We start from the raw sequence: 25,101 nt of genomic DNA, 5'->3' as shown, positions 1-25,101 counted from the left end.
ACACACACACTCAGACACACACACACACACACACACACACACAGCAAAAGACACATTTACACAGACTGTGCAGCACGAAGGAGACGTAAACGCATTTACACAGAAATTCCAATAGCAGAATGTTGTTATTACATCATACACAATTATAAAAATTAAAGGAATGAAAAAAACTATAAATGATAAATATGTAATCTTTCACAACATAAGTCAGGCCTTGCAAATATTATTTTTTACTGTGTTCATTTACCTAAAAAATACTGTTGAAAATATTCCCTGAATAATTCCAAAGATTTCTACTGTATTTTATAATTTATGTATTTTAAAGCTTTTTTTTTAGGGATATTTTTTTTTTTTTATAATCAGGATATACATTTCCCTACAGAATATCGCCCAATCTTAATTGAACTAGTTATAGCACAATTATTTTAATTATATAATAAAGAACAAAATAGAATCAGATTGCAAGCTGCTAGTTTGCATGTTCAGTACCACTTGATTATATTCTGTGACGTAATGGATGTTATTGATGATCATGAAGCGTGCGAGTCTATCAGCATCAATTTTCTTGGCCTCTGAGAGCTTCAGGTGTTCCTGATGAAGATCAGCCTGTAACACACACACACACACGCACGCACGCACGCACGCACATAAGAGACATGAGAGACACACACACACACGCACGCACGCACGCACGCACGCACATAAGAGACATGAGAGACACACACGCACACACATGTCATTCATTCATCATATTACGATGGTGGGCTATATTCAGCACATGTATCTCAGACTCAGGTGTGCTGAGGTTGCAGGTGTTTTACCTTCCTGAAGATGGAGATGGTGTCGGAGGCGATGCCATATTTGACCCAAACTTCCTTTTCACTGCACAGAGCAACAGGAAGTGTCTCCATCTGTTTAGCAGCAGCCAGAAACTCTTTATATCCGTGAGCAGCTTCAGTCTGAGGGAAAGACAGCAGACCTTCATCACAGACATGAACACTGTTCATACATGAGCGTCAATCCACGGTAGCATCATTCGGAGAGCTGCGGCTCAGATTCAGTCGGCTGCACCCATGTCTGTTTATGGAGCGTATCCGTGAGCAGCTTCAGTCTGAGGGAAAGACAGCAGACCTTCATCACAGACATGAACACTGTTCATACATAAGCGTCAATCCACGGTAGCATCATTCGGAGAGCTGCGGCTCAGATTCAGTCGGCTGCACCCATGTCTGTTTATGGAGCACTGAAGGTGCCAATCCCACAATCCCAGAGACGCCACACACTTCCTGCTCCATTCCTCCTCCGCATCTAGAGTTGGGCCAGAGGACACGGCCCACACACACACACACTCACTCACACTCACACTCTCACTCACTCACTCACTCACACTCACACTCTCACTCACTCACTCAGACACACACACACACACACACAAACACTCACCTCAAAGAAGCCGATTACAGCCACTTCTACCGAGTCGATGAAGGCTTCGGCCGCAGGAACATTCTCCAGTCTGAGGATGGATCCGCTCTCTGAAGATCAACACAAATAGATCGGCCTGACAGTGATGCATGAATCCAAAACGTCTCATGATATTACAGTAGATGTTTCAGCAGTGACAGACAGACTGTGAAATAGGCGGAGAGATCTAATATTGAGTGATCAGGCACATTTATATGAATCACTCAAATTTTTTTTTAAAACTCCAGAACCATAGCATTTCTGAAGACTACAGAGAATAATCCTGACATTTAAAGATGTTTAAAGTCGTATGGCACCTTACCTTCATCGCCTGCGGTCACACACACAGTCAATAAAGAAAACACAGTGAGAAAGATCATGCTGACTCTACTAGACCTGGACAGACGGTGAGAAGAGAGCAGAAGCCCATGGGTTGTGTTCTTGTACATCGAGGGTCACCACTGATTGGTGGACGTGTGTGAATCGGACAGGTGTGCGGCTCACGCTCCGGACAAACACTGACAGATTACGTGTCACTCAACACACACACGTTTGAACATGAACCTCACTGCAGAAACACACTACTGTCAAATACCTTCAAGTAGGAGATTTGCAATGAGACTCAAGAAAGCCGGACATCAGAAGATCTCTGCTTCATTTGTCATATTAAGAAATACTTTTATTCAGATTATAAATTGCTTCTTTTTATGGATTATCATAACACACCAAAGACACGTGGGAGTGAAGTTAGGGGTGTATTTCGTGCTCTGAGCACACAGAGAGATGCTTACAGGTGAATCCGCAGTGGAAACACACCTGATGACGGTTTGAGACAAGGACACCGCTTCTCTCCAGTGACTGCAGATGCACTGTTTTTGGGTGAAATCATGTTTGATCTGTGTTTCTAAATTACATTTAAATTAAGACAGCATTTAGTACAGCATATAGTAGAGGAGATCAGGCAGTGATGTAGTTTGAGCATCACTAACTCAGTGCTTATGATGTGTCTCACGGTCAGATCATGGACTTTAAATGTTGTGCATCAATTTATTGTGGAATAAAATGTGCAAATGTGCTCAAAGTAACTATTATGCCGCCCCAAAACAGATGTAAATTCCTGAAACAGGCTATGAACTCTATGAATGCTCAGTCTTATCAGCCGTGAAATCAGCAGAAGAACACTTGAACGTGTTCACCTCCGCATCTGCTCAGATGTGATGCTTCTACAGATATCACGTCTGTGGTCTAACATTCATTAACATGCTCAAGATGTGAAATTATACTTTTTATTGTCACCTCAGGGAGCCGCTGGTGGTGTTTGTGCTCATTTGGTTAAACTGGTGTGATCCAGTTAAACAGGTTTATGTCGGGACTAAGATTAAGAGTCTCTTCTCATTGCAGGATCCAAATACTCAGGATTTAAAATAGAGCTAATGCTCTGCTCAAAGAACTGCTTTCATATAGTTATGCAACATTTAACCCAGAGGCTACAGCAGCATCTTCAGTTTCTTTTATTGGCACAAAGATCCAATGCTGCCTTCACATGCTATCAGAATAATCATAAATACAAGTTGCATAGTCGGGAATTGGACATTAATGGCCTCTCAGGTTATATTTAGGCTATTTTTGGGAATCTGAGACAATTTTGATACCCATGTTTCCAAGTTGGACGGACAATAATCTTTAAACATGGCGGATGAGAGATATCGCTCGTGACTGTTAATATTTATTTGGTTTTTCTTACAACTTTGCTGTTGTTGCAGTCATATATTTACATTTATATAAACTATGCATGCAGTATTTATTGTACACAGCAAAAATAGCATTGATTTGACTGAAACTTCAGATTCTAGATAGCTAATACAATAAATGAGACACTACATTTTAACCAAAATCTGGAAGATATTATCTAAATATCTTCAATACCTTTTGGCTTTAATAAGATTTCCCAGAGAAACAGGCAAGAATGAACCTGACGTCTCTGATTCTGATTCTTTCAAAGCATTTGAACGCGACAACGACTTCAGAAGTGGGATGTAAATCTCTGATTGCATGTGAAAGCAGCATAAGACAATCTCTCCTTAGCTTTAGCATCCCTGATCTGCACATAAACCCCACTGAAAGACCACGAGCACCTCATCAGAGAGATTGAACATGTGTCACTGCCAAAACAAGACAGCAACAAATGAACAAACACATGTGAGAACACTGCAGTATTTGTTAACGGGCAGACAGTAATTATACAATCACCTAAATGACCGTCAGGACAGCCAATCAGGATTGTGGATTAGAGCTACTTATTCTTGAATTAGTAAAGTTCATCTCTAACCGTATGTGTGGGATCAGGGCGATCAGGTGTGTTTTTCTCACAGTATCAGCTGCTGGGGTTTTTAAGTTGCTCAAAGCTAAAAACAGATGCGAACAGTGAATCATCTTCACTCTCAGCAGACACAGGTCAGAGAAAAGACTGAAAACACTGATCTGAGACCAGGAACGACTCATAATCTCAACACAACCTCACACCACGTCTGAGCTTGGTTTAGTCGACAAAAACCATGTGTTAGGCAATGAATGACATTCTTATAAACGTATAGTTGGACAAACACAAAATGCAAACAAAAATAGCTATTTTTAGATTTAGGATAAATTTGTTTACTGTTTATTTGATTGGTCTTATACTTTTTGTTAATGCATTTAATATATATAAAAAAAATAAAACCACACGATGCAGCATGTGCTGAGAATATGAAATTGCATATAACTAAATGGCCATGCGAATACATTCATCATATTTCAGCACAGCTCATGTGTGATGCATCGTAATGACAAATGTGTACGTGCTACACTATGACTGTTTCCACACACGTGTCCTCACCAACACACAGAGCTTAAAATACTCCAGGTCCCTCTATCTGTTTCTGTGAGAGGAGGTGTTTGAGGAGCAGGAGATTAGATGAGCGCTATAAAAGCGTCCGGCAGACACACTGGACACCAGCTGAAACCGAGACACAGAAGAAGAACCAGAAACTCCAGCAGACAGGTAAGAGATTCACTTCACCTGAGACGGAAACCAGAAACCCAGCTACAGAACGACATACTGAGAAAACTACCATTACACACAGTCAGGTAACATGCTACGGTATTTCAGTGTTATTATTAGTTAATACACAACACCTGAGAGCTGAGAGAAGAGGAGAAAACCACCAGAGACGGAACACAAAAACAACACAGATAAGACTTTCAGTGGACTGATAAAGAGCAGATAGAAAATAAACAGAACGACTTGCCTATAGACATTCAGTTAAACATTAAATAAAGACTCTCTCTACAACAGCCTCAAACTGAGGATCAGACTGACTGCATTGCTTTGTCTGAAGCTGAACTGTACAGTGCAGTGAAAACCAATTTAGACGAAAGCAGACTAAAAACCGAAGCTCTGGCACATTTCTGCCAGATTGCAGAAGTAGCCTAGGCTAAATGTGATTTAGAGCGCTGGGCATTTCCTCACCGAGGTTATGTAAAGAGCTTATTATTCACACTGTCTGTATACGCGCTATAAAAGCGTCCGGCAGACACACTGGACACCAGCTGAAACCGAGACACAGAAGAAGAACCAGAAACTCCAGCAGACAGGTAAGAGATTCACTTCACCTGAGACGGAAACCAGAAACCCAGCTACAGAACGACATACTGAGAAAACTACCATTACACACAGTCAGGTAACATGCTACGGTATTTCAGTGTTATTATTAGTTAATACACAACACCTGAGAGCTGAGAGAAGAGGAGAAAACCACCAGAGACGGAACACAAAAACAACACAGATAAGACTTTCAGTGGACTGATAAAGAGCAGATAGAAAATAAACAGAACGACTTGCCTATAGACATCTCTCTACAACAGCCTCAAACTGAGGATCAGACTGACTGCATTGCTTTGTCTGAAGCTGAACTGTACAGTGCAGTGAAAACCAATTTAGACGAAAGCAGACTAAAAACCGAAGCTCTGGCACATTTCTGCCAGATTGCAGAAGTAGCCTAGGCTAAATGTGATTTAGAGCGCTGGGCATTTCCTCACAGAGGTTATGTAAAGAGCTTATTATTCACACTGTCTGTATATATCACAAGGCAAACAGATGCTGGTAAATATACTCACTCATTGTGTAACCGGCAGATTAGGATTAACAAAATCCCAAAATGAGAAGATTAACAGCAAACGTGTCGAGGACATGAGTAAAGAGTGAGAACGAGATCAGATGAGGGAACATTTAAAGCTCTAACGGAGAGAAGATTCACAGATTCAATACAATCACTTTTTAAAGGAAACCTTTATGTTTTAGTAAGTGGCAGACATGGACGTCCCAGCACCTGTTGAGAAGAGAGGACCCCCAAAGTTCAAGCAGAGAACCGCTCGCACTTTCAGGAGCAAGGCTCCCAAACCCGGACAGAAAGGCTTCGGAGACGACATCCCTGGAATGGAAGGTCTTGGCACAGGTAAGTGACAGGCAACGAGAGTTTCAGATATTGGTCGTTTCAGTATATATGCAGCGATGAACCCGACGGCTTTCTTTCTCTGGTTTTTGGAAACAGACATCACGGTGATCTGCCCCTGGGAAGCTTTCGGCGACATGGAGCTTAGTGATCTGGCCAAATATGGGATCTTGTAGCCACCTCATCCATCCTCCTGCTCTCTTCCCGAGATCATCCATCAGCCAGCATTGAGTGTCACTAGTTTAGAGAATCGTCTGTTCACGCCAAGACTGAACCGGCAGCAGACGCTCTCAGGCCAACACACAAAGAAGATGGGATGTGATTAATAGATTGGGGAAAATAAGGACAGTAACTCTTTCAGCACAAGGTCTGGCTCTTCACTGGAGCTCTTAGCAGGAGAAATCAATCTCACAGCCACAATATCATTCAGTCTTGCTTTCCTAATGTTGTAGAAAAATAAAGAACGGTTCAAATCAACTTGACTTTTTTGAACTGTGAATATGATTGTGTTTGTGTCAGAATCAATTCATCATGGTTAATTAAAAACCACCGATTTGGCAGTAGAACACTAAAATAAATATTTATTTCCCCATAAATCTGTGTGATGAGAATTTTCTCTATTTAAACCTTTAAACTGGGACCATTATAAGACTATTTCATACAAAGTCTTCGCTTCATACAATTCAAATCAACTTGACTTTTTTGAACTGTGAATATGATTGTGTTTGTGTCAGAATCAATTCATCATGGTTAATTAAAAACCACCGATTTGGCAGTAGAACACTAAAATAAATATTTATTTCCCCATAAATCTGTGTGATGAGAATTTTCTCTATTTAAACTGGGACCATTATAAGACTATTTCATACAAAGTCTTCGCTTCATACACTCAAAAAAAATATCAAAGAACATTTTTAAATGGCTTTATATAGTTACCAGCATACTTACTGCTGGGTCCTTTTTAGAACGGTTAAGTAATATAATACTAATAATACTGCTACTACTAATAAGAAACATCTGCTGGAGCTCCTATATGAACATTTTCTAAAATTGTAGATTATACGGAACTGAGATGTGCACCGTTTTATTATCTTTTCTCACTACGTCACGTAGCACTGCTGCGAAACTCGGCTCAAAGAGAAAATTTCACTTCACAACATTTGTTTTAAATGAAAATTCGATTAAATAACACGAGCGTAATGATGCTGGAGCTCATTAGTTCGAAAGGAAGAAATACAACTGGATATTGGATAAAAAAGAAAAGCTAAATATAAGATAGTCTTCTCTCCATCACACACGACGCAAAAGAGGACAGTCGACGGCTGAAGGATGTTATACTGAAGATACTGAAGGTAATAAACCATTAGTTTAGCTCGCGTAAATGTAGAAACACTAAGATTTAACCATCAGCAATATGCCATTATTTACAATTTGACATTACAGATTTACACTTTCAGTCAAATAAGATTACTTTACATCGAGAAGAGCATCTCATGAAGACCATACATTAGGTAGAAGAAATCTTTCACAATGTTCACCTAAAATTATTTGAGAATTTCTCCCCATGTCCATCTACAATTTTAAAGCAGTCGACTGAAATCAAAGACCCATCGAGTGGTTGTTTTAAAAAAAAACATTTTATATGGACATTTAGATACAAATTACATCACAAATGGAATCAGAATATGTAGAGAGAGAGAGTTCAACTCAAAAACACGGTTACACTGTAAACCAAAGGAGAGTATGTGGAACAGGTATCATATTCATAAGGTGCGAGAATGGAGGGATTTCAGCCTTCTCACTCCATCATCAGAAGACGAGCGTCATGCGAGAAACCCGTCTCAGAGCAAAGAACTCTGCGGGAGAAACCAGCGAAGGACAGAAGGAGAGAAACCAGCAGATCTGCCGCATCTTTAAAAGCCAGAAGTTCAGAATTTAGGAGCCGAGATCATTTTAATCTCTTATAATACTGTGGAATGTGTATGCATAGACTGCAAGTACCATTTAAACAAAATGAAACTAATAAAGTAAAGCTGTCTGGGTTAGTGTTCAGACTGTGGTCAGTTTTTCTTTAGGCCAGTATCTTAGTGTCAATGAAACACGGCCCTCATCCTCTCAAACAAGCGGAGGCGGAATTACTTCCCAAACTCTAAAATGGCTAAATGTTTTCAGTCCTGGACCAGGATACAGTTACACCTAGAATCTACTGAAACGCGTGATGTCCTGCAGAAACAAAACCAAACAAATGATGAAATGCAGGTGTGTTTTCACAGATAAGGAAAGCGGTCTTGGATTGCAGGAGGAGGACGCTACAATCCACGTCCAGCTATCTTGAAATAATTAATGAGCCACTTCAAACAATATCAAAAACCTATTCATACAAAAAAAAATAAACCAAATAATAGAATTACAAATACGTTTACACACAAACCAAGAATGTGCTTGACTTTTCTTTGGAACCAAAATTCAAAAAAAGCAAAATAGCAATATACTGAAGGGAAAGAGGACACGCTCTGCAAGAAAGACAAACAATACTATGCGTTTCTCATTTAAAAACCCACAAACTTTTTTTTGATCCACTTTTCTGAGATTTGGGCTGAAAGTTGCATATTTTACAAAACTATGCTAATAAAAGAGCTTGCCGATATTCCACAAGAAGGGCTCTTCGATCCCAAAATCTGAAGGAAAAAAGTTGTAAATATTTCTTAGCATAATTTAAATACTTGCTATAGTCATTATGCCGTATTTCTGTGTATGATTCCTGCCCTTCATCAAAGCCAACACACACAACCATGAGAAACTAATGACGATAATAATCAATAATAATAATGATAATGTTTGGTAAAATTTCATGTCTATTCTAGTTTACTTGCATATAATGACTATTTAATTTTAAAGGTACGCCTCTTGAAATTGGTCTGAACGGAGGTACGGTTTAAAGAACACAAAGCTTTCAGCAAGACGGGTTATTATGACACATCGTCCCGTTGGTGTGCGTCACACTTCAGTGATCTGTGACAGCTGTTGGAGTTGCCTTTCATCCTTGATCTTTCCAGAGAGAGGAAGACCACGACGGTAGTCTCTCATCACGCCGCTGTATTTGGGATTATAGCATCGTCCTCTCTTACAGAGCTGATGGGATCCAACAATTTCAAGATGATCCTTAACACAGAGACAAGAGCGGTCCAGACGAATGTCTATATTTCTTAAAGAGTATTGATAATTATTGTAGTGTGAAACAGTGAAGGGTGACGTAAATGTGTTCACTGCAGTCCTGACGCTCTGTGCACATGTAGTTCAATGGCCACTAGAGGCAGTCTAGAGCCGTTACTGCATGCATATGTGCAGAGAGACGAGCCAAAGGAAGAAATGATTCGCGCTTCTCGGTCAGAGATCTGTTACCATTTAGTGTTCGACGTTGTCAGGTTTCCTTTAAAAAAAAAAACAACAACGAAAAAATCCATCTTCTTCGATGTATTGATTTATAGTTGCATTCCTTATTCAAAGTTCGTTCGTAACAGACGTGCTTCGCTTCTTTTTTTGTTTTTTTTGTTTTTGTCCAAGAGTGTGATTGGATTTTTCCCTCCGAGGTCAGCAGCCGTTGGTGAAGTTTCAGAGAGACAGCGAATCTGGAAGTGTATTAATATGGTGAGAACCGGTTGTATCCTCCTCTGTAGAGAGTGGCCTGCGAGAGAGAGGTTTGGTTAGAAAGCGTTTGAGGATCTGAGAGCGTGACGGAGAGACGGAGGCGAAGCTTACCATCGCGCCGACTCCATACGCTGCTGCCGCCGCCGCCGCCGCCGGAGAAGCCGCTAGCGCAGCCGCATACGGATCTGCCGCGTACATGCGACCGTAGCTGCAAAACACAGAGATGCACACGTCTCAGAGAGAAACACATGACTAAAGCTCATAATCCGAGCCGTAAGCAGCATAGATACGCAGAAATGGCTGTCCGTCCCCTGTATCTAATGTTCCGTGTGCGACATTTTAAAAGTTACATTGTTACGCTCGTCAATGTCAAAACCATTGAGATGGCCAATCAAATCAAAGAAGGCGGGGCTTTACGGTTCACAGAAGCAGAACGTGATGTGACGTCACATGCAACTAAACATTTACTATTTGACAACAGAAATGTCGAACAGGCAACAGTAATATCCAGTGACGCAAACTACTCAACTTTGTCAAATTTTGCCGATTTATATTGAAAATATACGCTGAATCCTCTTTATCTATAACTGAATGTGCCGAGACAAGAGTGAGTTTGACATATTAGTCATACACACGAGAGCGAATACAAATACATACGTTTACTGTTATTCTATGTTTTTCATTTCATTTGTTCCATTTTAATCATTTAGTTCCTTGAAGAGATGGTTCACCCAAAAATGAAAATTGTGTCATCATCTTCTCACCCTAATGTCGTTCCAATATGACCTTCCTTCATCTTTGGAAAACAAAAGAAGATATTTTTAATAAAAGCTGAGAGATTTCTTCCCCGCCGCTGAAACACATCCAAAACTTCAGAAACAATGCAAAAGTAATTCATTTTGAATCGCTGACTTTAGACTCGCATCAGATATCCATGCCGAAGTGAAGATATTTAGTCAATACATACTTATTTTTTGTTTTTGTGTTTTGTTTATTGGTTCATAAAATTGGGATTTAACCACTGGAGTCACATGGAGCACGTTTACGTTTTCTTTATGAACGTTTTCAAGCTGGAAAATTTTAGGTGAACAGACTTGCACTGGAGGAACAGAAATCTCTCAGCTTAAAAAAAAAAAATCTTTGTGTTTGAAAACGAATGAAAGTCATATTGGTTTGGAATGACATGAGGTTGAGTAGATGATAGGGGTGTAACGGTACACGTATTCGTAAAGTGGTTTACTGAACAAATTGCTCTCTCTTTAAATAAAGAGCTTCGGTACGCATGTGTACCAAACGGCTCCATGTAGTTTGGGGCATAAGCATAAGGTAGATTTTTTATCTCTAAGAATTTTAATTATAATTAAATTGATTTAAAGAAAGAGCAATTTGTTCAGTAAACCACTTTAATAAAAAAAAACTTGCTTACCTGTCGCTGTATGCCGCTGCCGCCGCTGCTGTGGGACTCGCTACCGCCGTCGGCTGGGTGTAGCGATACGCGGTATAGCCGCTCTACAGAGACAAAACAACAGATGCACTTAAAATAAGCACCGGTGCAATGAGGCAGGTGAAGTGGTGAGTTAGCAGGGGAAAAAAGGACATGAAAACGTTCAAGAAAAGCAAACCTAAAGTCCATTAACAAGCAATCTGCCACTGATGTTCAGTCAAACATAAACCGCATTCTGAGAACCGTACGTAAGTCTGTTACGCACTGTGAGTCTTCCTCAGTGGCAAACAATGCACAATCATGGAAAAAGAGGAGTGGTTTCTCTAATGATTAAGAATCGATGGTTTGTTTGTCAAAGAGGGAGACACAAGCAGAAATGGGGATCGTGAGTGCATTAGCGTCAGTGTCATCGTCACCCCCAAACACACAACCAGGGCTGATCAAACCGATTACTGGTGCCATATTCAGACAGACAGACAGATAGTGAGATTAGCAGAACATCCACACAACCACACAGACAGCATGCACCCCAAACTCAATACAATAACAAGCCATTTACGCCATTCTCTCCTCAGCATTCTACCCTACGGCCAATCAGGAAAATCTCCCATGATCCCTCACACTCCTGCGAGAGTGCAGCCGCCGAGGGAGGTAAGACAGAGAGAGAGAGAGAGAGAGAGAGAGCGCGTGTGAGAGAGCGAGAGAGAGAGAGAGAGAGAGAGCGCGTGTGAGAGAGAGAGAGACAGAGAAAGAGAGAGTGTGATAGAGAGAGTGTGAGTGAGTGAGAGAGAGTCAGAGAGAGAGTCAGAGAGAGAGTCAGAGAGAGAGAGAGAGAGGGAGAGAGAGAGAGAGAGATCTACTAGCGAATTAAGTGTGATTGCATGCCAACACAGATCGAGTTAACATGCTGCAGAGAGAGAGACAGGGACTCTGGGAAGGGGACAGAATCAGATCCAGTCTGACAAACCCAAAACATCCAGAGTCCTTAAAACTATGGTCTCGAATATCAGCGATGCACAACAAAAGACCTGCAGGAAGTCATTCGCTTGAAAACAGCACCAGACAATTATTTACAGTCTCAGAAGTGTAAATAATCTACCGCTGAGGGCTGGGCGGCGCGGTGCGGCGCTCGAGATTGAGCTGTACGGTTTTTAAGCTAACACAGTTCAAGAAACATGGAGTACAGCAAAAGTAACGAGCAAGTCAAGAAGAAAAGGAAAAAACTCCTTCAGAAACGTTTCACGAGCAACGGCACAAACTAACATTCACTCAAGATTCTACAGGTGTTCGGTGGCTCATCCAATCAAAACCTGTTTTATAATGTGTGACCCTGGAGCACAAAACCAGTCATAGGGGTCAATTTTTCGAAATTGAGATTTATGCATCATCTGAAAGCTGAATAAATAAGTTATGACAGGACAATATTTGGCTGAGATGCAACTATTTGAAAATCTGGAATCTGAGGGTGCAAAAAAATCTAAATATTGAGAAAATCATCTTTAAAGTTGTTCAAATGAAGTTCTTAGCAATGCATATTACTAATCAAACATTAAGTTTTGATATATTTACGGTAGGACATTTACAAAATATCTTCATGGAACATGATCTTTACTTAATATCCTAATGATTTTTGGCATAAAAGAAAAATCAATAATGTTGACCCATACAAAAGTATTGTTGGCTATTGCTACAAATATCCCCCAGCGACTCAACACTGCTTTTGTGCTGCAGGGTCACATATTAGTCTGACAGTTTTGATCTTGTGGTTCACTGAAAGAAAAAAGATGAAGCACCTGCCACACGATCATATATACCGTTTTATATTGAATTCCCCGGAAGAAAACACTATAGGAAAAAAAAGAAAAATCAGTAGAATTACTGCTACTGTCAGACGGGTTTGTGATCGTTCCGCTCAGCCCTGCTAACGCTGTTTTTGGGTATTTTCCCGAGTACGAGTCGCTGCTGGGACGTTTGATGCCGCTGCCAAATTTATCATGCGCTCCGAATCGTTTAGAAAGGAAATGTGCAGAGTTCAAGCAGAATTTCTTTCTTTCTCCCCCTTCCAGCCCTCACTCCTGTCAGATTACTGTGAGTTAGTAGGGAAACAGAGACAGCAATCTCACACGATCAATATCAAACACATGTATTAATCAGAAGGAGAGATGCACACTATCCGTCTGTGAGCCTACCTGAGGCATTCTGCTACTAACCAGAGTGTCCTGAAACACTATTCTACAGAGAAAACAGAAAGAGCTATCGTCAACCTGGACACACACACACACACACACACTCGCGCACACAGAGCCGTCCGAATCTGTTGATGAGAAACAAATCAAGTGATTCGTCCGATTCTATTGCATCACACAAACATAATGAACAGGATTCGTGTCTGCGCAGTGATTTTAAAGCATGTCTTCTTCAGAACGAAACGGCTCTGCATGGCTACAGTTTTCCAGTTTTCAAGCACTCGGAAAGAGAGAAGGAAAGAGAGAGGAAGTAAAACCAAGACACAGGAAGTGTCATACTTACATACAGTTCTGTAGCTCCATAAAACCCATCCTGGTACACCACACTGAGAGACAGAAAAACAAAATGACAGCAAAAAGAAAAGAAAGAAAGAAAGATGGAAGAGCAAGGAACATAAGATTGGGGGGAAAAAAAAAAATGGTCAGGGCGCCACCATGTGGTGATCGAAGGAAGGAACAAAACAAAAGAAGACGAAGACCACGAAAAAGAGAAGGTGAAAACATTAATTCACACACATGCAGTGCACTTGGTCATAAAACAGAAAAAAAAATGCCACTTTGATCCCGTTCAGAATCACAACACACTTGAACAGTTATAAAGTTACACTACATTTCCCATTAAACGGGTCACACGTCAGAGAAAATGGCATTTTTTGTGTCATTCGAGTGACTGATTGCATATTTACATCAGCTGATCTCCTTTTGTGAGCAGAAGGTCATGCAGCATGCAGAAAACTAGAGAGAAATCAGATTTGCTGCTTCTGTGTGCACATGCGTGCATGTATGTATGAATGTAAGCCAGCACAGTTGGGTTACCCCGGGTAGGCCTGTATGGCGGGCTGAGGAACCGCGGCGCGCACCGCTCCGTAGACGGGACGCCCGCGACCCCGCAGGTGATGCGCTCCTCTGAAGGTCGCAGCTGTGGATGCGGCGGCTGCTGCGGCGGCGGTGGAGGGATAAGGAAACCCTGGAACTACAGCCAGTGACATGATCGTTCCTGAATCACACTCTCACGCATTAAGGCCCGTTCACACCAAGAATGATGAAGTTCTAAAAACTGTTCTGGACTTAAGAGAATAGTGGACATCTATTACGATACAGAGGAAGGATATCATTGGGATTAATTTCAGAACGATGAAAATAAATCACTGACCGCTAAAAAGGATTCATTAGAATTTCTCACGCATAGGGTTGGGTACCGAAACCCGGTACGAATATGGCACCGGTACCTATGTAACCGGTATGTACTAGAACCGAATCAGAATGCAGATTTCGGTGCCATGCCCGAGTGCTCGATTGAAATGTGTCCTCTGGTTCTCCGAAACGGACGTAAGAAGCATCATCACCGACACCACACGTGAAAAATAATTTCCCGACTGAGAAAACGCACGTGAACTCAAGTGGGAAAGCTCTAATAATACAGATCCAACACATCTTTGTAGCAACGAGAGTGTCCATGTTGTTTCCACATTCCGACACACAAGCAGAGCTCGGGAAACGAGAGCATCGAGGAGCGCGTGAAGGCAGTAACTACACTTGCTCCGATGCCTTCCGTTAACTAAGCTAAACACGCTTACATTAAAATGCCTAAAGCTAAACTTCACATTTCTAAACCTGTTGTCCAACAAAAGAGAACATTATAACCTTCTTACTCCACAACACCAGTCACATGCTTCCTTCTGTGATCTGATGAGGCTTCTCGTCACAGAACGAGGCAGAAAATATGTTCCATACGCTACTTTACAAAGAATACATCGATTAGCAATGGATTATAAATATACTTAATTATGTAAATACCGGAGATGGCTTGAATAACACTGATAAACTATATTGTTGCAGTCGAGTGTTTATTGTCTTTTGTTTTATCATTCAAAACGTTTATATGTTCCGTTTACTCAGTTAAAGCTATAATAGCATGTCTTTGTCCATATAAGGGATTTCCTGGAGAGTCATGAGTTCTGCTACTTCTGTGACTGGACGTGTGGATTTATGTGCGAGGGCGCCCTCTGGTGTGCAGTATGAATGAAACAGACATCATGTGTTTATAGTGCTAATGGCCAATCCATCATTTTTTGAATGTGCTTCTGTGTTGAAGAAAATGCGGCGCGGTCAGTGGAATAGGAGAAAATTCAAGAAGATGGGAGTTGAACTTCTTTTAACTTGAGCGGTGTGTTTTTAGAAAGCCGTTTCATGCAAGAGACGCGACATAGAAAAGACAACGGAAAAGCAGCGCAATCGAATGAAAACTTGTAAAGAACTACTAGTGTATGTCTGATATTTCATGTTTGAATCATGGTGACAGACAAAGCTGCTGTTGTTTTTATAGAGCATTTATAGCTAATAATAGTCTACTGGTGTTATACCTTCAGTCATTAGAGCAATAATCCCCGTGAAGCCGTGGTTTACAGTGCATTTATAACTGCTCATAGCTAAGAGGCGTTGTTAGGTACGATGCGAAGCGGAGTCTAAAACCCCTCTAGCTGTTATAAATTCACTGTAAACCACAGCTTCACGGGGGTTACTGCTTTTATAAAACGGTTATAGTAAGGTTTCACAAAATAAAACGGAGCAAATAAAGTGTAATGATATTAATAAACACAGTATTCTTCCACCAAACAATGTAGCTCCTCAGAAACAGTTGTGGTTGCTACAAAGTGGTTGCCGAGCAACACACAAACGTAAACAAAGGTGTGTGTTACTTTGTAGCGTCATTTACAACAGCTTCGAACGCGGCTCAGCCAATCAGAGCCAAGCACCGGAACTATCCGCTTTATAATTACCTTGATTTTTTTTTAAAGCATTTTCCTTGTATTATTTCTGAACATATAATATACATAAGACAAGTTTGTACAAGATGTAGTTGTAGTTCATGCATCTTTTTTGCAAAGATATTTAACGTTAACAAGTGCTTTGTTTAACATTTACATCATGTTGACAACTTCATGTGTGGCGCACTTAAAATGGAATTTTTTAACTAGAGGGTTAATAACGAAAAAAGTTACTTGAATCATGTTGTAGTTAAATTTTCAAGTTGACTTGTTAAAAAAATCGGTCAAACGTTCTTAAAAAAAAAAAAAATCTAGATTTTATTTATTTTTTTGCCATATCGACCACCCTTACTTTGCAGTGAAAATAAGTGTGTGTTATTTTAATTCCACTACATTAGCTAAATTCACGGTTAGATTAGTTAGTCTAGATTGACTGGTTAGCTGCGTTTGAAATGAAGCATACTGAGGACATCTGCCGGTGAAAGCCGTGAAAATTCAACAAGAACAGCAAAAACAAACTGATAATGACTAAAAAAAAACTAAAGTTTATCGAGTTTTTAACGAATTCTCCGTGACGAAGAGCCTCTGTTTTTCCTTTGGCTACTCTGACACTGCAGCACGCAAGCTTAGAATAAACAGACTTACTGCTGGCGGGACGCAAATAAAGTCATCGTTACAGTGTGAACAGGCCTTTACAGTGTTGTTTACGCTACATGTCATCTCAAAATGTTTCACCAACACAAGAGTAATGATGCACTTCAACAGGAAGGCGAACAATCTGTTTGCACAGCGTTCGTGTTCAGCGTCTCACCTGCGTAGAGCTCCGGTGCGTACATCGCGCTCATCATAGGACTCAACTTCCACCCCGCTGAAGCCGAACAGAGAGAAGAGCCTCAGATTAACCACCTGGCCTCGTCGCTAACAACTGAACAAAACCTGAAAACTGTGGCGAGCTGGTTTTGCCGTAGGGCGCCTCTTGTCTCTTGTGCTTTGGTGTTTACATGTCTCTCGTTACTTTGAATTGCAGCACGCAGATTTAGAAGAAACAGACGTACCATTGACTGGTGCGGACGCATATAAAGTTTCGTTATAGTTGTCATTATTGGTGTGAACGGGCTTTAAAATGTTGTTTACGCTGCACATCATCTCAGAACATTCCCCATCACAGAGCAATGATGCACTCTAACAGGAAAGTGGAAAATCCGTTTGCGTCTCACCTGCGTAGAGCTCCGGTGCGTACATCGCGCTCATCATAGGACTCAACTTCCACCCCGCTGAAGCCGAACAGAGAGAAGAGCCTCAGATTAACCACCTGGCCTCGTCGCTAACAACTGAACAAAACCTGAAAACTGTGGCGAGCTGGTTTTACCGTAGGGCAGCGTGCTGAGACCTTCTCCGTTAGTATACGGGCTAGCCATCTTCTTATTGGTCATCACTCGAGCCGTAGCGTTGTTGACCTGTTCATCAGAGAGAGAACGAGCATCTGATCAGAGACGCAGAAAACAAAGCACTGGTGCATTCAATCTAGAGCTGTTCTTATCCAAACACCTGCAGTAAACATCATTCAGTCGCTGAGAATTACGTCATTAACATGTGCTGAAGTTCACAAATCTCAAAATTAAGATATATTAAAATTAAGTATATTTACGGCTACAGCAGAAATTGTGGACTCATTGATATTCCCTTATATTGCTTCATGCATTATAAAAAACTCCCACTGATTTTCAAACATTCAACACAAAAACCCAGAAATCAATGCGTAAAAGCAAACGAAAAACAGGGCATTCCATTGCTAAAAATGAAGGAGAGAGATAAATAGAGAGAAACAGAGATCACACATGACGAAATCAATACACTGTGCACGGCTCTTAGCAAAATCACATTCAGCCAATTACAGTTCATTAACCAGAAATGAGAATATCAGCCAATCAGCAAGCATCAGATGCAGCCTATGGACCAATCCAAATACTCTGCAGCCTAATCCCGCCCCCTCGTGAAAAAAACACATCATACCGAGAAAGAGGAGGGGGGGGGGGTGTTCAGAAACAGAGGGATGCAGGAAAGAAAAAAAAGAGCCAGTCGACATTCAATGAAACCACAAAAACTGGAGAAGAAAAGAGAGTCAGACAGAAAGAGAGACATAGAGAGAAAAATCCACCCAATCAGAAACGTCAAACTCAAAAAGCCATCCAGTTTGTCATGAACAAGTACACCAAAGTGCGTCAAATGAAAGGAAGCCTGTGATTGGTTGTTGTCAGACCTTGTGAGGAGTGACGGAGTTTATGGGTGAGAGAGAGAGAGAGAGAGAGAGAGAGAGAGATGCATATGCTACATGTCACAATAAATGAAATCATGAAGACGGAAAACACCGGCAGGCATCAGAACGGTTCTCTCACACGCTGAAGACCAATATGCAAACACCGTCTCTCTCTCTCTCACACACACACACACACACACACACACACACAGTCCAAAACAAGCTGGAGTCGCTCATCCTCACATGAATATAAGGGCAGAAATATCGTCTGAGGAACAATTTCGATGTGCGTGTGTGTATTCAGGGGCGTTTTTGGCTCATAGGCTGTGCAATAATCAGCAGATATCTGGGCCTGAACTGGAGGAAGCATGATGATGATGATGATGATGATGGAGTGATTAAAACAATCACAAATGAAATGGAAGATGCGTGTTAGGACCGGGCGCCATGACCGTGTGCCAATCGCTAGAGCGTACTTTAACTAGAGACTTAAACTGGACAAGGTTAACATGTGGAGTTAATTAAAGTTTCCAAGCAGCATCAATAAACACAATATGAGCTCCTGCTAATAAACCAGATTGTTCCAATGATTTCTAGGATGACTTAATTGCAACCACACAATCCCATTCTAGAGCACTGTGTGCTTTGTTCAGCAGCTTCTCGAAGATCTTGGCTGATCTGCACAAAACCCGGACCCCTCCGAGATGAACTGGACCCCGTTCCTCAGCGTCTGGCCTCACTGAGGTCCAACATTTAACTCTCTCCCCGGCTGCTACAACAGCTTCACTCTTCTGGGAAGATCTTCCACTAGATGTTGAACACGGATGCAGGATTTGCTCCCGTTCAGACTCCAGAGCATCAGTGAGATCAGACGCTGATGTTCAGATCGTAGCTGGCGCTCCAGCTGATGACAAGTTGATATTGTAAACTATATGTGACCCTGGAGCACAAAACCAGTCATTTGGGTCAATTTCTTGAAATTTAGATTTATGCATCATCTGAAAGCTGAATAAATAATCTTTCCATTGATGTATGGTTTGTTAGGATAGGACAATATTTGAAAATCTGGAATCTGAGGGTGCAAAAAAATCTAAATATTGAGAAAATCATCTTTAAAGTTGTTCAAATGAAGTTCTTAGCAATGCATATTACTAATCAAACATTAAGTTTTGATATATTTACGGTAGGAGATTTACTAAATATCTTCATGGAACATGATCTTTACTTAATATTCTAATGATTTTTGGCATAAAAGAGAAATCAATAATACAATGTATTGTTGGCTACTGCTACAAATATCCCCCAGCATCTTAACACTGCTTTTGTGCTGCAGAGACACATATTATCCTCCAGCTCTAGTCTGTTAAATGCAACTATAATGACATTATTTTTCTGTTATTGATGCAATTCAATCTGCTGTTTTATTCCAATCGTTATTACTTGCCAGATGCTACTGTAGAGTGTTAGTTTTAGTTTAGTAGCATTATATTTCAGCCAAGTTTAAGGGTGCAACACAAATATTTAGTAGTGTGTAAGCTGTGACTTAGGATTCGCTGTAACCGGCTCCGGTCTGATTACATCACGTGAAGCTATTTCTGCTTCATTCATCTGTTAAAAGAGCTGATCTTTTGGTTTGCGTCCATCGACTTCCAAATGAAAAGAGATTTTTCAGAATTCACAGCTTTATGAAAAAAGCCACTGGCACATGCTTATTAAAATACACACCATTACCTCACTGGATTTCCGGGACAAATGAGTCCATATTATGAAGAATACATGCGGTTAGCGTGATGCGAGACTCTGGTCATAACGCCCAGCCGTAACGAGAGCTCATCAGAACCACAGGAGAGAGAAACGGAGAGATGGAGGGTTTAGTGTGACGGTCAGCGCGTGGGAAAGTGTTAATGATCATGAGAGCGATGGAGAAAGGAGGAGCGATGGCGAGCGCTGGGGAGGGAATATCATTTCTGTCAGAATCTGTGGTCCTCAGAAACTATAATTCTCAGGGAGAGATGCGCCGGCGCTAGCCGCGAACAGGAGAGGAGGAGGAGAGGAGAGAGAGAGGAGAAGGAGAGGAAAACAAAGCAACATCCGGTGAGGAACTCAAAGTCAGAGAGGGGACATTCACACAACAACAGCAAGACAAATCTTCAGGTGATCAAATCTGTCTGTAGGAGCGCTAAAGAGCAGCCGCATTCATCTGTGTCACAGAGGAGGAGGAGAAAGGGACGAATGATTAGAGGAACTCAAACACACACACACACACACACACACACACACACACACACAATGAAAATGCAGCACAGAGCGAGTCTGCGACTGAGTCAAAGCTGGAGCTACGGGCCAAAATAGAAGCGAGTGGAATCATGTCTAAGAGAGCAGTTAGTGAGGCTAACATGCCGAGCTAATGACATCACTCGGGGGAGGGGCCTGGACAGTGACATCAGAGGCAAAATCAAAATAGACACAGGGACAGGAAGTGATGCAACAGACAGGAAACACAGTGAGAGTGCAGAGCTGGACAGACAGACTGGCCAGAGAGAGAGAGAGAGAGAGAGAGAGAGAGACACGAGTGAAGAGCTTGATGACTGCGCATCGCTCTCTCCACAGATCTGCTCTCCAGAAAACACAAACAAACATTAGGGTGTCATTACATACAACAATAATATCATGGCAGATAATTCAACGTCTCTTCAAATTATTCAAATCAAAGGAATCTGACAGTGAAAACAATGGCATTCAAAAAGCAAACAAATGAATCTAAATGAAACTGATTGGGTTATAAAGTGCTGCTGCTGCTGCCCAGATTAAACCCGGTTTCTGATGAATCTGATGGTCTGAAGCGATCAGACTCATGCAAACCCAAACGAAGCTTCGCCGCTGCGCTGCCATGCACAAACAGCCACGGACACCGGGGGGCGCTACAGAGCAACGGTGCAGGCGTCATGCATCTACACCAGGGGTGCCAAACTCCATCAGACACAGGGGATTTATGGGTAAAAAAAACCTTTTGTGCTAATTAAGCAGAACGTAGGAACGCTTGTGTGAGTCGTCGTGTCGTGCAAGTAATTGCATGTAGCTATTAAAATGTGTTTGAAATTGAATCTGGAAGACAAATGAAAAATATCACGGGTAAAAAGTGATAAATGACTCTTATGATTTCAAAAACAAATTTAATGGAAAATGCTAATCAAAATTGAGGAGAATAATTAGCACTTTTGCATGCATGCTATCCATTTTATTTTATTTTTAATGCCGTCAGAAGCATGGCTATCTTTATGATGAGAACAAATAAGTGGCATGCAATTAACAAAAAACTATATTTAATATTAATACAAGACAAAAATGATAAAATGTACAAATGTTTTCTGTTTACATTAAAAAGGAGCTTGAGTGGAATGAATGCGTTTTATTTGGTTAAGTGAGTGATAATGTACAGTCAGCCAGTCGCCGTGGCAGAATAAAGCCTGACAGCACTGTCTTGCACTGAAGTGGCTTTTATGATAATGGCCAGCTAACTGTAAATTATCCCATAATAAACAGATACTTACCTGTCAAAATGAGCTGGATGTGAATGACTGTATTCTTTTATAATCACACTAATAGAGACGGCAGAGAGAGCGAGCGAGCGCAGCGTTACTAACACGAGCGGTCAGTTACACAGACAACAGAAAACATTCGGCACACACGACTTCATGCAATTTAGCCTTTGACCTAAAATGAGTTTGACACCCCTGATCTACACACTTAGTCCTAAAACAAACGTCCTGATTAATTTAGAAATAAAAATGACTTCACTTGGGATTACAGCCTGACGTGAGCAAAAAAACTAAAAAACCTTATCCCCCCGTCTATGAGACAAACACAGGCAGCGTCTCAAGAGGTCATGCAGGAGTTCAAGAACTATAAAAACACCCAGAAACCAGCACTGCAACACACTGGGTCTCACGAGGGGAAACACACGTGGCTCCATGCAGCACACACACACACACACTTATATACACACACACTCACACAGCAAGCAACAAGCTTCTTCTCATCTCCAAAATTCAAAGAGCAATCTACAAATGCACTAAAAACAACGAGTACACAAGCATCTGAAAGTGAGCTGTTTTCTCACAGTATGCACACGAATTCCATAATAAAGGTACAACACCAAAGTTGTGAAAAGCATTCAGAATCGTCAGTCCTCTTGTATCGGAAGAATCCAAGCAAATGTTTCATGAACAAAAAAGCCATTCAAACCAGAAGAAACAGAAACAGCATCAAACGCACGCATGTGATTGGCTAACTGTGAGCATGCTCAGTACAAATCAGATCATGAACTTAAAAAAGGGAAAATAACCGCATGCTGTTAATAACCGACACTCAGCCAGACAACAACCAATCCAAAAAACAGCCGAGAAACAGAGAAAAACCTCACAGAATCTAAAGTGGACTGCAGTAGAGATGCAACCATGCATTGCTAAGCTCACACACACACACACACACACACACACACACTTCCCATAATGCAACACACACAGCTGAGCATCTTAAGCAGTTCCAGGACATGTTTGGTCAGTAAAGGAGTGAAATGGGAACATCAGAAGGAGAAAGACAGACTCACCTCGATCTTCCGTCCCTCCACGATGGTCCCGTGGAGACGTGCTCGCGCTTTCTCTGCATCTGCACTGCCCTCGAACGTCACAAAACCAAAGCCCTGGACCACGACAGAGAGGAACACACAAGAAGCGTCGGACCTCCGAAACTCACCCAGCTTAAAGGAACAATTCACCCCAAAATGCTCCCAGAAAGGAGAGGTTTAGCAAAAAGCTGATGACAGACACGTCCGTGAGACTTTCATCTTTACGCTGGAGTCATTACTTGTTGCAAATAAATTCTCATCCAATTTACAAGGTTGTATTTTAAAGACAAAACATGTCCCAGGGATACTACTAGGATTCTTGCTTAAATACTTGTCAAATTATTAATTTGAGGAGGCCCGTTCATATTCAGAATCATCTGCAACACCATGATGTATCCACTAGATGCTAATTAATCTAATTATAGATCTGATTAATCACATTAATTTTAGCTGAGAATATACCCCCTAAAAGATCATTTAAAAACATTGTGTAAGACGAGTAAAGCATTGAATAGTCCTTACAAAAAGTAGCTTTAGAAATAAATATTTTGATTCAACTTAGCATAAATAATGATAATAGATGGGCATTAATGGGCTTTAAAAAATACATATTAATAATAACATCTAATCAGATCATATTCAAATGCATGATTTTAAAATCCTATTTCTTACCTTTGAGCCCCTCTCATTGAAAATGATCTCTACATCCAGAATCTTTCCAAATTGCTAAAAAACAAACACACACACACACACACACACACACACACACACACACACACACGCAGAGAGAGAGAATGCTCAACATAAACAAACCCACAGCTGTTTGCTTAATGCCTACAAACGGGTCATTATAAAAGAAGAGCTGCATTTACAACTTTAACGTGTGGTTACAATCTCGGGCACCAGGGGGCAGAACTGGCCCTTAAACACGCCACAGTTTGTCATCATGTCTTTCTAAAATCATCTGAGGAATAAACCCTGAAGCCTATAAAGCCTGCAGTACCCCAAACATCTGCCGCAGGTCTGGGTCTCTGAAGCGGAAGGGGATGTTAGAGACGTGGAGGCGTTTTGGGGTTCCTTTGGCCTCGGAGGACTCGCTGCTACCCGAACCGCCGGCAGAAACACACTGATCTTCTGCCTGAGTAGAGCTGTCTGTAAATACATCAATAAATGCACTGCTCTGTTGTCTCTGAGGCTGGGACTCTAAACAGTGTTCTGTGCTCGTCTCTGCTGCCAAACACAGAACAGTTAGCTTGTTTTGCTCAAACTTTCACCAATAACGGCGCCGTGGGTGGAAACTTATAGATTAAGGGGCGGTAATATTATAACAAGATCCCTTTGCCACGTCACCAAGGGAGCGAAATCAGACGCGCTCGTTTTCTCAGACGCTTGCAGAAAAAGGCTTCCCAAAACAAAATTACTGGGTTCATCTCTTTCACATTTCCTTGGTTGGTAGATGCACCGGGGACCTGATTATAGCACTTAAAACCTGGAAAATCTGATTTTCATGACATGTCACCTTTAAAAGAGCGACTGCCATGAGAGCGAGAACAGAGGAAAAGTGAAATCAACTGGAATGGAGAGAGAGAGAGAGAGGGCCGCCGCCGCTAATGCATTCCTCTCACAGATGACGCCACTAAAAGCCAGAGATATTACATTTCTCTCTTTCTGGTGACAAGCAGATTCAGGCAACCGTTCAATATTAATGAGGTCCTCTTGCATAATTTAGCGTACGAGCCTGCGACACATAAGCTAGCACAGCAGACGACACGCAGATGAAGCTAGCTAAGAGTTTCTGATCACAGATCCCACATCGGCTACAAAACATGATCCTGATGACGCTGCAGTGACTGATGAATGTGCTTAGAGTAAATCCAACAAAAACACTGCAGAAATTATATTTCACAAGAAAAAAAAATAAATTCCATTTGGCATAAAGTAAATAGTTTTCTCCAATTTTTTTTTTTACAGTGCCATTATGAGAACCAATCATCTGAGAAATGTGCGTCACATCTCTGCAGAGAAAACTGAAGAGACTCACCCCGCGTTTCTATGAGAGAGAGAGAGAGAGAGAGAGAGAGAGAGAGAGAGAGAGAGAGAGAGAGAGAGAGAGAGAGAGAAAACAAATCCACCCCCAGACCTTCTCCCCATACGCGACGA

At 41.3% G+C, this 25,101-nt stretch overlaps 3 protein-coding genes across 5 annotated transcripts in view; 1 reads left to right on the top strand and 2 right to left on the bottom strand.

Moving 5' to 3' along the window:
- The window catches only part of LOC107568382 (endoplasmic reticulum resident protein 27-like), an 8,495-nt gene extending 6,396 nt beyond the window's left edge, over nucleotides 1-2,099 (bottom strand). Inside the window, exons 1-4 of the mRNA XM_016254338.1 lie at nucleotides 1,784-2,099; nucleotides 1,444-1,532; nucleotides 822-959; nucleotides 490-606 (exon numbers count right to left, since the gene is read on the bottom strand). Coding sequence (XP_016109824.1) covers nucleotides 490-606; nucleotides 822-959; nucleotides 1,444-1,532; nucleotides 1,784-1,910 — 471 coding nt within the window. The 5' untranslated portion in view covers nucleotides 1,911-2,099. The remainder of the gene's footprint in view (nucleotides 1-489; nucleotides 607-821; nucleotides 960-1,443; nucleotides 1,533-1,783) is intronic.
- Nucleotides 2,100-4,442: 2,343 nt separating this feature from the next.
- LOC107568399 (retinal cone rhodopsin-sensitive cGMP 3',5'-cyclic phosphodiesterase subunit gamma-like) lies at nucleotides 4,443-6,433 on the top strand. 3 transcript variants are annotated; one of them, XM_016254372.1, is made up of 3 exons: nucleotides 4,443-4,501; nucleotides 5,801-5,954; nucleotides 6,051-6,433. In XM_016254372.1, exons 2-3 carry the CDS (start codon nucleotides 5,813-5,815, stop codon nucleotides 6,125-6,127), a joined length of 219 nt encoding a protein of 72 aa, XP_016109858.1. In that variant the 5' UTR covers nucleotides 4,443-4,501; nucleotides 5,801-5,812; the 3' UTR covers nucleotides 6,128-6,433. The 3 variants fall into 3 exon arrangements, with proteins under 3 accessions (XP_016109858.1, XP_016109857.1, XP_016109859.1); XM_016254371.1 differs by lacking the exon at nucleotides 4,443-4,501 and adding an exon at nucleotides 5,018-5,094; XM_016254373.1 differs by lacking the exon at nucleotides 4,443-4,501 and adding an exon at nucleotides 5,101-5,180.
- Nucleotides 6,434-9,486: 3,053 nt separating this feature from the next.
- Nucleotides 9,487-24,021, bottom strand: rbfox2 (RNA binding fox-1 homolog 2). Its single transcript, XM_016254344.1, has 10 exons — nucleotides 23,945-24,021; nucleotides 23,614-23,667; nucleotides 22,924-23,016; nucleotides 17,427-17,514; nucleotides 17,275-17,331; nucleotides 14,106-14,262; nucleotides 13,573-13,615; nucleotides 11,026-11,108; nucleotides 9,711-9,807; nucleotides 9,487-9,636 (listed from the first exon to the last, which is right to left on the bottom strand). Exons 1-10 carry the CDS (start codon nucleotides 23,951-23,953, stop codon nucleotides 9,592-9,594), a joined length of 726 nt encoding a protein of 241 aa, XP_016109830.1. The 5' UTR covers nucleotides 23,954-24,021; the 3' UTR covers nucleotides 9,487-9,591.
- Nucleotides 24,022-25,101: the final 1,080 nt, after the last annotated feature.

This window comes from Sinocyclocheilus grahami, unplaced genomic scaffold (genome assembly GCF_001515645.1).
Source record: "Sinocyclocheilus grahami isolate Dianchi unplaced genomic scaffold, SAMN03320097.WGS_v1.1 scaffold1239.1, whole genome shotgun sequence".
Classification (NCBI taxonomy): Eukaryota; Metazoa; Chordata; class Actinopteri; order Cypriniformes; family Cyprinidae; genus Sinocyclocheilus; species Sinocyclocheilus grahami.
The sequence above is the reverse complement of the archived record's forward strand: the minus strand, read 5'-3'. Positions and strand labels throughout refer to the sequence as shown.

Excerpts from the sequence above, each read along its gene's own strand:
- LOC107568399 (XM_016254372.1), top strand. The coding sequence starts at position 5,813 with ATGGACGTCCCAGCACCTGTTGAGAAGAGAGGACCCCCAAAGTTCAAG. Across the intron at positions 5,955-6,050 it reads AATGGAAGGTCTTGGCACAG|ACATCACGGTGATCTGCCCC; the intron begins GTAAGTGACAGG and ends TTTTGGAAACAG.
- rbfox2 (XM_016254344.1), bottom strand. Across the intron at positions 11,109-13,572 it reads ATGGAGCTACAGAACTGTAT|AGCGGCTATACCGCGTATCG; the intron begins GTAAGTATGACA and ends TTGTCTCTGTAG. Across the intron at positions 9,808-11,025 it reads GCAGCGGCATACAGCGACAG|CTACGGTCGCATGTACGCGG; the intron begins GTAAGCAAGTTT and ends TGTGTTTTGCAG.